The 16,234-nt window shown below is 37.7% G+C and overlaps 1 protein-coding gene across 4 annotated transcripts in view; it reads right to left on the minus strand.

Moving 5' to 3' along the window:
• The window catches only part of afap1 (actin filament associated protein 1), a 53,865-nt gene that overhangs the window by 13,408 nt on the left and 24,223 nt on the right, over window positions 1-16,234 (minus strand). For all 4 annotated transcript variants that reach the window (XM_084134514.1, XM_084134512.1, XM_084134513.1 and 1 more), the window contains exons 4-7: window positions 8,001-8,109; window positions 7,651-7,862; window positions 6,808-6,987; window positions 339-431 (exon numbers count right to left, since the gene is read on the minus strand). In XM_084134514.1, coding sequence (XP_083990640.1) covers window positions 339-431; window positions 6,808-6,987; window positions 7,651-7,862; window positions 8,001-8,109 — 594 coding nt within the window. The remainder of the gene's footprint in view (window positions 1-338; window positions 432-6,807; window positions 6,988-7,650; window positions 7,863-8,000; window positions 8,110-16,234) is intronic.

Genomic DNA, 16,234 nt, shown 5'->3' on the forward strand with positions numbered 1-16,234 from the left:
CAGCATACTGCATACTGAAGAATGTGTTCTTAAAAAAATGATAAGATCACATTTCCTCCCACACCTATTTAACCTTGCCAGCAGCACACATCCGTGGCAAGATGGAATTAGGTATGCATATGAAGCTTTTATAGCCCTCCATTCCCTGGCAGCAGAGCCACTGTACAGGAAAACAGAGAAGAGGCGCCTGTGCTGGGTACTGAGGTGTGGTGAGGCTGGCAAGCATGCAAACCAACACACAGTCTCACATACCTGCATGTAGGTAGACCTGCATGTACGCTGCAGGCATAGTAAATCACACAAATGTAGTTTACATAAATATAATTATGAATCCACACCTTTTCCAACTCTGCTTTGTGAACAGGGGAACCAGAGCCAGCACCGTCACAGTCCACCACTCCATTTCCATTGGAGCAGACTTCTTTCATCACCTTAAAGAGACCACAGAACAAAAAGTTAAAGTGCAAAACAACAGGCAGAAATGTAATATTCCTCAATGCTCCATATTTAAATGACTGAGGATGCTCGTTGTATAGTAAATAAAGAAATACACTGTGCAGAAATCTTCTCATGTGATCACTTTCTCAAAGAAAATCATATTAAGAACAATCACACACATCAAACGATAAATTATATTTTTATGTTTAGCAGGGTTCCCACACTTTTTTACCAATGAATTTTCTGGGATAAAGATACAAATAAAATATATAGTTTTTAAAGATTGCACTCACAAAGATCAATTTAGCTGATATATTCTATATTAATAGTTACAACTTAAAAACTATAGAAAACAAATTACATTAACTAGAGAAATTTCCCAAGAATTATTGGAAAAAAAAAGAAGTTTTATTATTAATTAGAGGACGAAAAGTATTTAAAAAATAAAAAAATAAATTAAACTAGAGCAGTTTTTACAACTTTTACAAGACGTAAGATTTTATTATTATTTTTCATGATTTTTCCAGGCCTTGAAAATTGCAAATTTCCCATGGGAACCTTAGAGTAGTCTATCAAAAACGTTCTTTGCTCCCAGTCAAACAGATGCCACAAACTCTCCACCACCTCCACGTTCTGCCATGCACATGCACTCAAATGGATTCTGCGCGTCACATGCAGTTGGAAGAGCAGCTGGAAGGCTGTTACATGCGTCATTGCTCTCGTGGCTGTCTATGCGCTGTGCAGTGGCTCTGTGTGAATGAGATATCCAGAGATCTCCAGACTGCACAGACTCTTCGCCGCCACATAAGAGCGTGACCTCACATTACCTGGGGGTTACATCCAAAAACCCCATAACCAGTGGTGTCGAGTGAACTAAGTGGATAAAGAGAGTATCACAAAGAGAGGCGCTCACCTTTACACACCCTCACACCCTCTTCCCAACCTGCCCCCATGCCAAAGACCAAAATATAACCAAATATCCTGAGCTCCTCTGAGCATCGTAACTTGACGCAGCACGTTGGGGTTTGGCAACCGGCTTACATAATTGGGCTCACGGGAAAATTGCAGGCTGTGGCCTCACTCTTTGGCTTTAACTGCAAAGATGTGGGTTTCTGGGATACGCTCTGGGATAATTTTTTTTGCTGTGCTAATGTGCCCTCATGAGCATTTATATTTTCATATGAAGAGTTAAGGAGAACTACTGCATACAATCCAACAAACAAAGTCAAAGTCAAAGGTCAAACAATTGAGTCGTAATGCGAAATTGCCACATTAGATAGTGATGAGAAGCAAAGCCAATGCCAAGTAGAGGTCGGCCGATTAATCGGCACCGATAACCGATTGCTTGATTGGCAAAAATCCATACCAAGTTTTTCCGTCTGTTGCTGGACTGGCTGAAAAGGGTCTGCTGTCATTATACAGTACGAGAGCGGTCTCTAGAGGCGAAATTAAAAACTATTACTGATGCCTCGTGGAGTTTGTTTTGACACGTGAGACATTTCAGATGCGGATTTAGAAAACGGTATGTATACAGTACACTACACTGCATGTTTTCAAATCATTATAGGGTTATTCAATTGTTGACTAGTTGCTGCAGTATGTTTGCCGTCTCTAACATTAGGACTCTGACATTAGTACCTCAAGCGGTTAAAACAATGTAAAAAAAACACATGCAAGTGCAACCCAAATGTTTAATGTCACGATTGTTACCATATTTGCATTAGTTTATATCCAGCTGGTCGCTTTTAATGATATGTTCATGCAGCCGGGAGAAACATATTAACAAATCAGAAACGCATCCAATTTCAGTTCTTTTTTTATTGTCACTGTAATGCATATTTTGTTATTTTGATTAGCTATTCAAGCAAATAAAGTAAGAGAGTATACATACTAATTTCAATGCTACGGCCTTCGTGTAGATATTTAACGATAGCTTTCTTTAACCATGACTGTTTAGATTTATATGAAATGGTAACACTTTAGAATGAGAGTCCATTTGTAACAATAATCAAGGTTAATTAAAGTATTCTTCTTTGGTTATTTTAACATTTACCAATACATTTTTACATTTCAGAGTTGTATTTCTTAACTTTAGTTAATGCACTATGATCAAGTTATACTTAATATGTGACCCTGGACCCTGGTCTTATGGGTAATTTTTTTTAAATTGAGATTTATTCATCATCTGAAAGCTGAATACATAATCTTTCCATTGATGTATGGTTTGTTAGGATAGGACAATATTTGGCCGAAATACAACTATTTGAAAATCTGGAATGTGAGGGTACAGAAAAATCGAAATATTGAGAAAATCGTCTTTAAAGTTGTCCATTTCTATTGGCGATAGTGCTGCATCCATTCACAAAAATAAATGTTTTATATATTTAAGGTGGGAAATTTACAAAATATCTTCATGGAACATGATCTTTACTTAATATCCTAATGATTTTTGGCATAAAAGAAAAATCTATAATTTTGACCCATACAATGTTTTGTTGGCTATTGCCACAAATATACCCGTGCAACATAAGACTGGTTTTGTGATCCAGGGTCACATATATTAATATTTATATTTAAAAAAGTATTGTACATTTTCATGGTTGGGTACTGTTTTCTTTTTTTTATTGAAGTTCAGCACTATTTTATGTGTTATGTTTGTTTTCATTCAGTATCCATTTTAAAATTGATTAATCGGTTATAGGTTATCGTGGTCCAAGAACCTAGTTATCGTTATCGGTAAAATCCACCATCGGTTGACCTCTAATGACAAGCATTAATTAAGGGCAGAAATTAACAACTTCATAACAATTAGCACACAAACACACACCTCAGTAGCTAGTAAAATGACACCCAACAGAAAGCAGGAAGTGACGAGGAATAAAATGGTCAACATCATACAGTGGTCACGTTCATTTATACATAACACAAAAACTAACAGGAGAACAAATACACTCCATTTCTTACCATTCTAGCCCAGGGCAGTAGAGAGTCAGATGACAAAAAAGAGAGAAGAAAGAAGAACGAAGGAAAGAAGAAAGACAGGAGGTGGAATTTCCCCAGGCCTGTCCAAAGGATCAGAACAGAGGAGCTACATCAAATAGAGAACTTGTTGAATAAAGACTGGAAGAGAGAGAAACAAAGAGGAAAACAGGGCAGAGGAAAGATATAACACTAAAAGAGAATTAAAAATGAATCATGGAAAACAACAAGCTAAGATTTTCCATAAATAGATCATTAGCAAACTGGATAAAGCATTAACTGACCACAGACGCCTTTGGGCTTCTATAATGATCTTCGATTTTGTTTGAAGACATGAAGTATTCCATTAAAGGCTAAAAAAAAAGTTTCCTTATCACCTTATATTCCACTATTTCTAATACTGCATCTAATGGCTTCCATATAAAACCATTTATTTCCACTTTTAAAAACTGGTTACAACGGAGCCAGAGCAAAACTCAGCCACGATTTGAAACAACCTCATCTTGTGAATATTCAGAGATTCAGTGAAATAAACAATTTATTGTGTTAATGACCTAATGCCTAGTGTCTAATGTTGATTTCCTAAAAGAGTTTGCAGATTTTCTCTCAGACCTATTGGTCAACGTCGATAAAGCGTTGATTGTTGGTGATTTTAACATTCACGTAGATAATACAAATGATGAGTTAGGGGCTGCGTTTGCAGATTTAAGCAAAATGTCACTAGACCCACTCATCGTTTTAATCAAATTGCATGGAAGCAGTCCTACTGATATTCTACTGCAAAGTGATCGTGCTGTAACTTGCATACTGCGTACCGCTGATAGTTGCAATGTCGAGCCATGTTATCGACCAGGTAGAACAATTCTCCCAAACACTATAGACAGATTCACAAATAACTTGCCTGATCAGTCTTAGCTGCTCAGTGTACTCAAACACACAAATGAACTTGAGGAAATGACTAGCAGTATACAGTAGGCACCATTTTCTCTAGTATATTAGAAACTGTTGCACCGATCAGATTAAAAAAGGTTAGAGAAAAAAGTACTGTACCATGGTATAACACTACTACCCATGCTATCAAGAGAGAATGTAATCTCTTGTATCTCTTGTAATCTCTTGTAATCTAGAGCGCAAACGTGAAAAGACAGCAATTCCCATTATAAAAAGGCTCTAAAAGCAGCCAGGGCCGAGCATCTCCGCAAACTAATAGAAAATAACAAAAACAATCCAAGGTTTTTGTTTAGTACAGTGGCTAGATTAACAAATAAACAGACATCACCAAAATATTCCATTACAGTGGAACAGTAGAAATGACTTCATGAATTTCTTCACTGAGAAAATCAAAGGCATCAGCAATACAATTGTAAATGTACAACCTTCGACAAGAGTTTTATGATTAGGCCTCAATTATCTTTTTTATCTCGGGATGCCCATCTTGAGGTAGCTAGAGACTATGTCAGCTACAGTTTGGATCCAGCCTCTTATGAAGACTTCAGATGCCTCAACACCAGTGAAGAGACTGTGCTAACTCCTGCGAGGACTTCAGATGAAGAAGCAAGCTCTGAATCAACATGCACCAATGCTACATTTTCTATATATCTGAATTTGTTAACATACATGTATTCATTACTTCAATGAGCTCATTGTTTCTGCCTTAAATTAATACATTATTAGTTAACTGTGTGATTTGTGTATATGTACATTTCTGAAATACATAACTTGTCTTGGACACAGTCACCTCTGATAACAGATCACTCAAATTTGTAATGGAGACGCATGCATTTTCTGTAAAGCTGCTTTGAATCTATATTTATTGTGAAAAGCGCAATACAAATACATTTTAATTGAATTAAATTAATGATTTAATGTTAAGAAAAAAATGACATCAACAAGAACTTATTAAAAAAAATTAAGCAAATGCACTCAGAAAGAGCAATTCTCTATTTGCTATATTATATATTAGCAATTAGAGCTAGAAAAAAAAACATAAACTATACTAGTGAAATATTTTATCACTTTCCCAAGACTTTTAAAAATTTTATGATTTTTCCAGGCCAAGCAAATTGTAATTCTACTCTATTTCCCATGGGAACCCTGCAATGGCCGATCAACTTTCTTTTCTCCTAATCAAACAGATGCCACAAACTCTCCACCACTTCTGTGTTCTGCCATGCACAGTGTGGTCAGTTAAGTCATTATCTTTTGCTCCACTTCAATCGTACTCATATTTTAAAAGTAGAAATAAATGGTTTTATATGGGAGTCATTAGAAGAATTAGGAGAAATTTAAAATAGTGGAATATTCAAAAGAGTTTCAGTGGAATAAATAATTTACCGGGTTATTAATGATCTAGAAATTAGTGGGAATGTGCTTTTTCATATTAGGAATGAGTACCTACGCACCCTTGAGTTGTTGGGTGTACAGTGTGTGTCTGAATGAAATACAATACTAAAGCCCTCCGAGCTAGGGTGGTTTCGGTTTATCCCAAGCAGAAATCAATTACTCCAGTATGTTTTTAGTACACACGACACCTGACCAAACAGTGCTGAGCTATGCCCCCTTCCTAAACAGCAATTACGGCTGTTGTTGCTTTCCTGTGCTGTATATTTGCACAGTCTGACGTTCACGCCCACTTGAACGGTGCTGAACAGCTCACTGCATGTGCCTTCCTGCCCGCAAATCAATAAACAGAAGCTCGTTACCACATGGAAACATGGTAACGGATTCAGAAAATCTCTTTTTTGTGTCTTTATAAATGGGATGGTTGCAACAAGTGATGTCTTTATAAACAGAGCCACCAGAAGAGTGATGGACAGCGATGAGAGAACTGCTATTACCATCAATCGACTGTTGACTGCAGCTGGTTTTGATGATCTTTGTGCAGCATAAGTTGCTTTCAGGTTATAAAGCCCAGAGACTTTCACTAGCACTTTTCTTAATGTTTGTGAAAAACAGATGTGGAAGAAAACAGCCTTAAATAGATATACAACAGACTATCAAAGTTATCAACAAGTGCAATCTTCAGAGCTGTTAAGGTTAAAATCCTTTGAACTTTCACCAAGAAACATTTTTTAGAGGTTAGGCTTATATGAGAAGTAGAAAGGACATAAAATATCAAAACGTATTGATGTGCCGGCCGAGAACAAAGTAGTAATATTATGCATAGCACTGTATTTAGTATGCAGAAAGCAACCTGTTTTTAACCCCACACACCCAACTGAACATAAACACTGAACAGCTGGACCTGAGGATTGCTACTTCTTGTTTGTTTAACATCTATGCTGAAAAGGCAAGCATACTCATGCAGTTCGCCAGAAAAATTTGCTGGTCGACAGCTGTTTTCTAATAAGCTACTCCAGGTCCAATCACATAACACTACGCTCCGGTTACCTTTAGCCACTCTTCGGCCTGTTCTTTGCTCTGTACAGCAAGCACCAGAGCATCAGCTCCCTGATGGACGATCTTCAGTTCATGCTTCTTTTTCTTGCCGTCTTTGGGAATGTGTGTGATACTGCAGCCAGACAGGACGAGCTCCATCTGTGGAGTCTGGTCTTTAGAGGACTTGTAGCACTGAGAGAAAGAGAGACATATTAGAGAAGCTATTTAGTTATAAACATTTTCCTCTGAAATCATTTTGTTTACGCATTACAACATAAGCGGAGTCAAACTAAACAGAATCGCTGAGAAATAGAGGACATGGGAAAGCGGGTAAACTATGTCACCTCTATAATCAAGCAAACTCAGTTTTTGTCATGTGAACATATATTTAGGCACCCTTTTCAATGTGTCGTTTTACATGACATGTAAAATTAATTTTATGGAAAAGCAAACCTTTTCAGGATTAAAAATAGAATTACCAATGTATAAAAATTGTTTGGCTAAACATTCATTTAATTAACATTAATTTATTAATTAATAAATTAAGTATTTTTCCTAGTAACTGTGGGGTAAAGTGTGCCAGACGCTTTGAGGTAAGCCACATCAACATATCAAATGAAGGTAAGCTTTTCCTCCAAATATTGGTTTATGAAAATGTTAATAATGGGTATTACAATATAAGACTAGAATAGGATTGTGCATTAGTAAAATAGTCGATATAATAGTCGATATAATCAACGATAAAATTGGTTGATATATAATTAGGAGTTTTTCTGGGTTAAAGAAATGTAAAAACAAGTGGCACATCGTACCCCACTCCCCTGAGTGTTCATATCTGTGAGTGTGTGTGCTTACCAACAGTTTGTTGTCCTTTATGACACAGAGCAGTTTGGTCCACTGTCCAAAACGTTTCTTTCGCAACAGGAACGCACAGATCCGCGCATCTTTCACCAGGTCCATGGAGGCCTCCTCAGATGGCCACTGGTGACGCATCTTCTGCCCCTTCCCATCCTCCTCCTCCTCATCATATGACTCATATGAACTGCTCATGGCGTCCGAGTCATAATCTGAGAATAGTTGGGACTCAGATTAGACGTTATTGAAATTTCGAAAATATTCTGGTCTTTTTTAGGTCAAAGATGCAGCTATAGTACTGTCATAGTTCTAAAACTTTAAAGTGATCTTTATAGTGTAACTGTCCTTACTAGAGGTGATGTACTCTGGTGCTTTGCCAGGGCCTAGCGGAACAGCTTCCTCATAATAACCTTCAGGAAGAGAGGAGCTCGGCAAAGGAGGAGGCCCATTGTCTGGAGGCTTTGGGACAGAGGGAAAGAGAAAGAAAGACAGAGAAAGTGGTCAGCTCAATCATTCAGCCTCCTGGATTACAGTGTTTTTTTTAGAAATGTAAAGACAAAAAAAATCAGCTTCACTGGTTCCAATGAATCCAAGCTAATAATATCAAAACTTCTGAGGCATCATCCATCTCATCCAAGTTCAACTGTTCATACTGCACTAAGATCTCTGACATCATAGTGGGGCCAACATAAACCAATCAAAGGCCTACGGTTTCAATCTTTGCCAAGAGGAAAAAGGGAATGTTTACAAACAAAACTGTCAGAGAGAAAAAAAGAGAGACTTTAAGGGCAGCTGGTCATGATAAGTAGAAGAAAGAAAATGTTTGAAGCTAATTTTTGAAACACAAACAACACAAACAAACCAAAAATAGGAAACTAGCTGCAAAATAGAAAGCAGAGTAAGCTACAGATCAGAAAGATGTAAATCATAAGGCTGCCCAGCAAGTTCTGGAAAAGAGTTCAGGGAGGCGCACCAACAGAAGTGTGGGCACCTTACTAAATGTAAGCCATTCAGCCAAATTTCTCTGTCTGTGTTTAAACAAAAACAGCTGTAGTACAGTATATAGAGGTACACCGGTAACACTTTACAATAAGGTTTCATTAATTAACATTAGTTAACTACTTTAGTTAACATGAACTAAGAATGAACAATACTTCTACATAATTTATTAATCTTAGATAATGTTAATTTCAACATTTACTAATACATTATTACAATCAAATGTTGTATTTGTTATGCACTGTGAATGAACATGAACAAACAATGAACAGCTGGATTTTTATTAACTAACATTAACGAAGATTGATAAATACTGTAATGACTAATGTTACCAAAGAGACCTTATTGTAAAGTGTTACCTAACAGCCTATCACTCAGTTAGTATGTTCCAAATCTAGTGTGCTGCCTACGCAGGCAGCATTTTACATCATCACAGACAAGCTCCTGATGCCAAGACAGTACGAAATGGTAGGTGGCATAATTATCCTGCCCTCTAAGATACTTTCTTTTGGCCAAATTGCTAGGGAAAATTGCATAATGCACTGCAATGAGGTCAGTGAAAAAATCCACCCAAGATGGCAGATTTGTACGAAAAATCTTACAAATATAAATAATTATAAATATAATTAAAGGCAGGGTAGGTGATTTGATCCAGAATTTTTTTTTTGTTATGCTGGTTGAAACTCTTCACATCTTCATAGCTAAGTTAAGTGGTCTAAATGTATTTATATGTAAATCATCTGTGGAAGGAGTAGGGCCATATAATGTTTGTTCTATCATTACATACGGTCCAAATGCAATGATACAATGGCAGGTGCCTGTCAACATATGTATTTTCATACCTCCATGCACCCTGCTCGCACAGACGTCACATGTCATCAGCGCGTTTCATGCTTGAGTTAGAGAGACGTCAGTCACCGAGCACCGCAACCGAAACACCAGCCGTCTTTTACAGTTCCTCCTGAACCAAAACAACGAGCTTATGCTGCGTTCACATCATAACTACTGTAATTTGGAAGAGATGGAAACCCGTGACATCATACTTAGAGCGGTTCTTGACTAGAATTTATGCATTTCAATGGAAACACTATCAACGTCAAAATGAATCTGCATCAGGTGGTACAGGTCGGTGCTCTTTAAGTTGTTTTTTGTTCATTATTATTGTAATGTTATGTGCTTTGAGACATAAGGTAGTTTAACGCCGTCTCTCGTGACACGTTTGTTTGCTCCCTGCTGTACAGGTTCAAGGGGTTTGAAGGAGGTGTGGCTTTGGAGATGCTCTAAAGGGAGGGTAGGATCCGAAAATCGCCTACCCTACCTTATTTTACTATGAAAAAAATTAAATACAAAAATTGTTTGCATATGTATTTTAATTCTTATTAAAGTGACACAATGAATAAAGAGTTTCTGTGTATGCAGGGGATTAAAATTCTGACAACTGTTGTGCATACACATACTTTTAGGATGAAATCTATGTTAAGTTTTCTACACTAGGCCCCTGGTGTCTATAACCAATGAGCACACTATAGAACCTCATTAGTGAGTGAGAGGGATTGTTTAAAAGAAAGAAAAAGAGAAAAGGAGATTGTGTGTATATAAGCGCAAATGAGCGTGCATGTGTGAGTTACAATGTGTTTAAGACTGTCTGATTTGGGCCTTGGTTGGTCGGGCCCAGTTGGCAGCACATGTGACAACCTGGTGTTGTCATTACGACACAGGCCCTCCAGAGCCTCCCTCATTTCCCAGGCTGCATGCAAACAATTATGGTTGATGACAAACTCATATAAACGCTTTTAATTTTCCTTTTTTCCCCCTGTAACCCATGGAGAGTCTGTCTTTATTTCTTTTTCTTTCATTTCGGTTAACAGAAAGCACTGCTATTTTCCAGTGCTTTTCAGGTGGGGGGAATTACAACGCATTTTAAGAGACCAAAGGACCAATGTTCACAGTTGCCACCTGGCACACTTTATCACCATGGTAACCTCAATATAGTAGAATAGTAACACAGAACATGAACAACTATTTACATTACAAACACTGCAAAAGGACTGCTCATGGAAACATACTGTATGAGGAAAGTTAAAACAGACGGGAAAGAACAGTACAAAAGATGTTTTCTCAAGCTTTCATTGGTGCTGCTGAGTGTTTTACTCCAATTTCCTTTTAGGAAGACCTGCAAGACCTTCTACGTTCAGATATTCCCAATAAACAGCACAGGTTAATGCTTTTTAGGCAATTTATGTCAGCCAGAAAGGCATTTTTCAGCATGGCCTAAATTTGCTAATTTCTCCCTTAAGTATATTACAGTATATAACAAAAAACTGTCAAATTGATTGTGTGTTGGGATGAACTCAGTATTTACTCTGGCTCCTTAGCGTTTTCGTTCACATGTGTAAACAAAACTACAATAGAAACTGTAATGTTTTAGTGTGACCTCCTGGCACATTTGAGAAGGGTGTGTTTGACGTCTGAGGTAGAGGAGGATACTTTATCTCAGTGCTAGTCATTACAACTTGGCTTTAAATATAATGAAGACCAGAACATGTAAAATCCCCATAAGGTCATCATCTGTGTGGGTGGTTAATAGTGTACATACTGTCTGTAAATGTACATCTGCAGAAATCCATGTCCAAAACAAGACCTAGCTGCTCCTTTCTTCTTCTGCTCTTCTGCTCTGATTGTTCCTGTGTTTTCCCTGACCTACTTTTAATAATGCTACAGAAACATCCTGTATTTTACAGTACCATTCAAAAGTTTAGAGTCAATATGTTTTTTTAATGAAATTAATACTTTTATTAAGCAAGCATTAAATTGATCAAAAGTGAAAGACATTTATAATGTTCCAAAAGATTATCTCAAATAAATAGTGTTTTGTTATTATAACTCTTTAAGTGTTTGGCATATGACAGTGTTGATTTGGTCTATTGATTTGGCTATGCTGCTGCTGTTATCGCTGCTGCTGCAGATCAAGTACGGGACTTGCTACTGCCAATACATACACGACACACTGCTGTGAGCAAGTAGGACATGCTGCTGCTGTACAATATAACATATATGAATTATCGGTACCAGGGGCCTCATTTATAACCGTTGCGTACGCACAAAACAGGCCCTGAAAGAGGCGTACGCCACTTCCGACGCATAAGTTGTGATTTATAAAAACAAACTTGACGGGAAAATTTGCGCACCTGCGTAGTATCTGCATAGTAAAACGAGGCGTTGCAAGCTCCATATATGGTTATTTCGGGGAGGAGACGCATGTGCGCACAATCTTCCGCTGACTGGGATTTATAAAGTGAATTCTGCGCAGGTTCTGGTGTACGAACGGTTTTATAAGTCTGAATATTTTTTGGCGTACGCCATTTTTGGCTTTCGGGCGTACGTACACTTTTAGTAAGGATCCTACGCACAGTTTTATAAATGAGACCCCAGATCTATACAGGTGGAGCAGGGGAAGGTGGAGGGTTTCTGAAAGCATGCTGCACTACTAAGGCAGATGCTAACCAAGTATTTTTTTTTAAAGTTGAGCATGTTTTTAATTGGCTACTGATACAGCAGGAACCAATCAGCTGCACCCTATAAAGAAAGATGTGATTGCAAGCACGTTGAGTTAAGGACCTATAAGCCTGTGCCATCTTGAGTTTTATTAAAGAACTTTGTATTTGTTTTGAACTTTCTATTCATCAAAGAATACTAAAAAAACGTATCATGGTGTCACACGGTGACACAAATATTGTGATGTAAAAATATTAAGCAGCACAACTTTAATAATAAGATATGTTTCTTAAGCAACAAATAATAATATTAGAATGATTTTGACACTGAAGACTGCAGTAATGATGCTGAAAATCTAGTTTTGCCATAACAGAAATAAATTATATTTTAAAATATATTAAAAAGAAAAAAACATTTTTTTTATACTTTTTTACATAAATGCAGCCTTGGTGAGCATAAGAGAATTCTTACAAAAACATTTTAAAAATCTTACTGACCTCAAACCTTTGAACAGTACTGTACATTGTAGAAAAGTGGGGGGAATTCAATGAAATATGGAAAACCAAAAGGGCAAAGAGCGTTTTTTTTCTTTTATGGTTGTCATTTCCAGTCTAAAAGTTTCCCAAATACAGAAGTGCTATTTATCAGTTCCTTCCGTCCCATCAAGCCATAAACTGCTCAACTAAACAAAGAAGACGGCTGTGTTACTGCCTGTTATGGTTTCGGTTCATCGGGGCATCTAAGCCCGGAGGGAGGACAGAATTCCAGGCAAAAACTGCAGTATGAAGAGCCTTGCTGAAGCAGCGTTCCGTACCAAAGCCGCCCAAGTATTTTTAGGCATAGTTCCACCTCTCGTCTGAGCTGGAAATCTGTATGAAGCATATCTGCACCTAGAAGAAGAAGAAAAAAGTGCACTTCCACCCATTCATGCAACATCTAGTCCATCAATAAGTCTGTGCTTATGTATAAAGATACATACTTGACCTACATTTCAAGAAAGAGCTCCAAACTTCACACTCCCTTTCCAGACCATTTCACCTCACAACATAGTGTATAGTGTTATTGTGCGGTCTGTGATAAGTCTGAGTAGTAACAGACGTCTGGGCCAGTCTGGGTCTATTGTATTGGGACTGCAGTGCAGGTTAGCCAGGGAAATGCACTCAATCAATAATAATATTTTAACCTTCATATTTCCTCTTTTGGCCGCCTTGATATGCAGTGTATTCATGCACACACTTGAGCAGTACTCATGCACAACAACTCAATCTCACTTACACACACATTCACACAGTGGAGTTGGGAGGTTTGTGTCCCTTCAAATGGTTTTCCATGTGTTTTGGAGAATCTTTTCATTCTCGACTGGTTCTTCAAAGAAACTTTCCAGCAGTCCCATACAAAAAGCAGCTGAATAACTGAAAGCTCATTTTCCCGAATGAAATGACTATATAAACTGTCACTTGCTATAACCTATAAAAGATGTTCGGAAGGGTAAAAATCACCATCTGTATTGGTATTTCCATGGCAACGAACAAAATGCATTGTAGTGCATGAATCATAATTCATTTTCCTCCTTTTGTCCATGACACAATGAGGGATTAGGTCATTGCATTCCAGACTGCGGTTAACCCTCCTTAAAAGGGAGGTGGTGGTGGTGGGGGGGTACAGTAGAGCCCTTCGCTTTAGCACAACTGAATCTTAGGATGTCCATCGTTTACATTGTGGGCCTAGAAAGAGAAAACATCAATTCAAAAGTACCTGATTCTCCTGCTATGATGGACTATTGTCATTAACTTTGGGAGATTCACTGTGAGAACAAGAGATAGAGGGAAGATAAAACAGGAAGATAAAAATGGCCTAAAATTAAGGGAAGGTTCTTTAATAACAGACTCCCCTTTGGGTTACAAAGTGCAGACAGATAATGAGTTTGTCTGTGTCTGTGTTCATTAGTGTGACATTGTTGGGGTGCAGATTTGGAGGCTGGGGGGATGCTGGTGGGGAGGAGCAGAAGCCAACATCAACACAGATGGAAGTCATCATTGTCCCAGCGGAGTCTGTTATGGTTTCCCCATATTCTCTTACACATACTCTCTCTGCACAGCTACGAATGGCAGGATGTACTGTAAGTCGATGACTGAAGAAAGTGTACCATGGACTTACCTAGTCCATGACAGAATCTAATGTTTAATGATATATGGCAGTGTTGTCTTTGAACTCACTGTGCATGATAGGGTGGGAGGGTTGCATCATCATGTCTCTTTGTATTTTCAGCTTCTCAGCATAAAGTTTTTTTAAGATGGCGTGTCAAAAAACACACCTCAAGACCTCTGCGTTCTGTTCCATTTAAATGCATTCTGTCTACCTCATTTTAAAGGGATGAATGTGCCCTGAACAGAAACAGCACTCAACACTCGTACTAGAAGAAGTCTAGAGATGTAAAATACAAAGAGATTTGATTGAGCCACCAAAAAGAATGCTGTATGCTATTTTTTTAAACTTATTAGACCAACCAATTGCCACCTAGACAACAACTTCTCTAACTATAAGTGTACTGCACTGCTGATGGGCCTGTTTACAACTGGTTACTTCATGCGTTTTCTCTGATCGGATTGCTATCCCATCGTGAAAAGATCAGGTGTAAATGCCCTCCAAAATGCTTTCGAAATGCTTTTTCCGATCACTCAAACCACTTCAGGAGGTGGTCTGAGACGCATTCCAGCTGAAACTGGACTAGTCTAAATGCATCTGGTTGTTGAAACCACATACTTTATGTATTATGTAATTTTACTCCTCCTTAAAATTGTAAAAACAATAAACATGTGAGAGTGTGTTATAGGCTATGATATCTAATAGCCAGATATGACAGCGCTGTTGCAACTGAGTATCTCTTCAGCAAGCCGCAGTGCAAACTAACGCAAATAAAACTAAAAGTAAGTTGGAGATGCTCAACACAATCATCTTCATTAAAACAAGTAGTGTGGCTAAATAATCTTGCCAGTTCTGATAAACAAGCCCGATGTAAGAACATATTCTACATATTAGTCTATTCATTAAATGCACAAATTTAATTTAAAACAATGGAAATTAGATATACAAAATGGAAAAATGACACAATGACAATTTAATTTTAAAATAATTAACTTAATTTTAATTTAATTAAACCACCTACGTATGAATGATATATGTCACAGTATTGATAATTACTGATGAAACTAGCCATACAATTAAAATAAAACTTGAACTGGGAAAAAAAAATTAACTGGATTTTGCTAACTACAACGTTTGCCACTGTGGGCCCTAAAAGAAAAATTATTTTTCCAAAAGTGTCGGATTCTATGATGGAATCTTGACATGAACAGTCACTGGTATAGCATTTTGGGTGAAGAAGCTTTTACATTTAAAATCTGGCATGTTTGTATAATGTTTCTGTATAGTGGGTTTTGGATTTTTTTTTTTTTTTAAAGTAGGCTAAAGTTACGCAATTTTCATTCACAAGTATTGCTGTCACTCCAAAAAGGGCTATTGAAACTGTGCATGCATGTGCACGTAAGCATAACTATTGGTTGAAAGAACTAAACTGGTATTTAGCAAGCACTATTCATGAACAAAGTCAGAAATTCCTCCCCTCGGTTCATTATAGTACATGTACAGGGAAGTTTTGCAGTAAATTTGCTGCCAAACATTTAGAAACCCAAAGCCACAGAGTTCAATTCAACACAAACACACACACGCACAGAAAGTCTCCAGACAAGATTCTCCCCCTTGCGTACTGTGGCGTCTGCTGTCCTGTCCACGGCCCTATCTCACCACCCACATGCCCAGCTTCAGTCCCTTTCCTTCAATTCCTAAGTTTTTTCCCGATGTGGTTTTGACCACTTGGGCCATAGAAGGCTTTAGTCAAACACACATACACACACACACTGAAAGTGCAGAATTAGGTCTGGCAGGAATATGACAAGGAGTCAGTTTATAAACCTCGCTCACTGACGCAATACTAAATCATCACATAGCTGGAGAGAGAGAGAGAAATGGAATGAAGAGGATGGAGCAGAGGGTGTGGTTGATGGAGAGCAGGAATAAGAAAAACTAAACA

The sequence above is a fragment of the Abramis brama genome (assembly GCF_963993115.1).
Source record: "Abramis brama genome assembly, chromosome: 14".
In the NCBI taxonomy this organism is placed as follows: Eukaryota; Metazoa; Chordata; class Actinopteri; order Cypriniformes; family Leuciscidae; genus Abramis; species Abramis brama.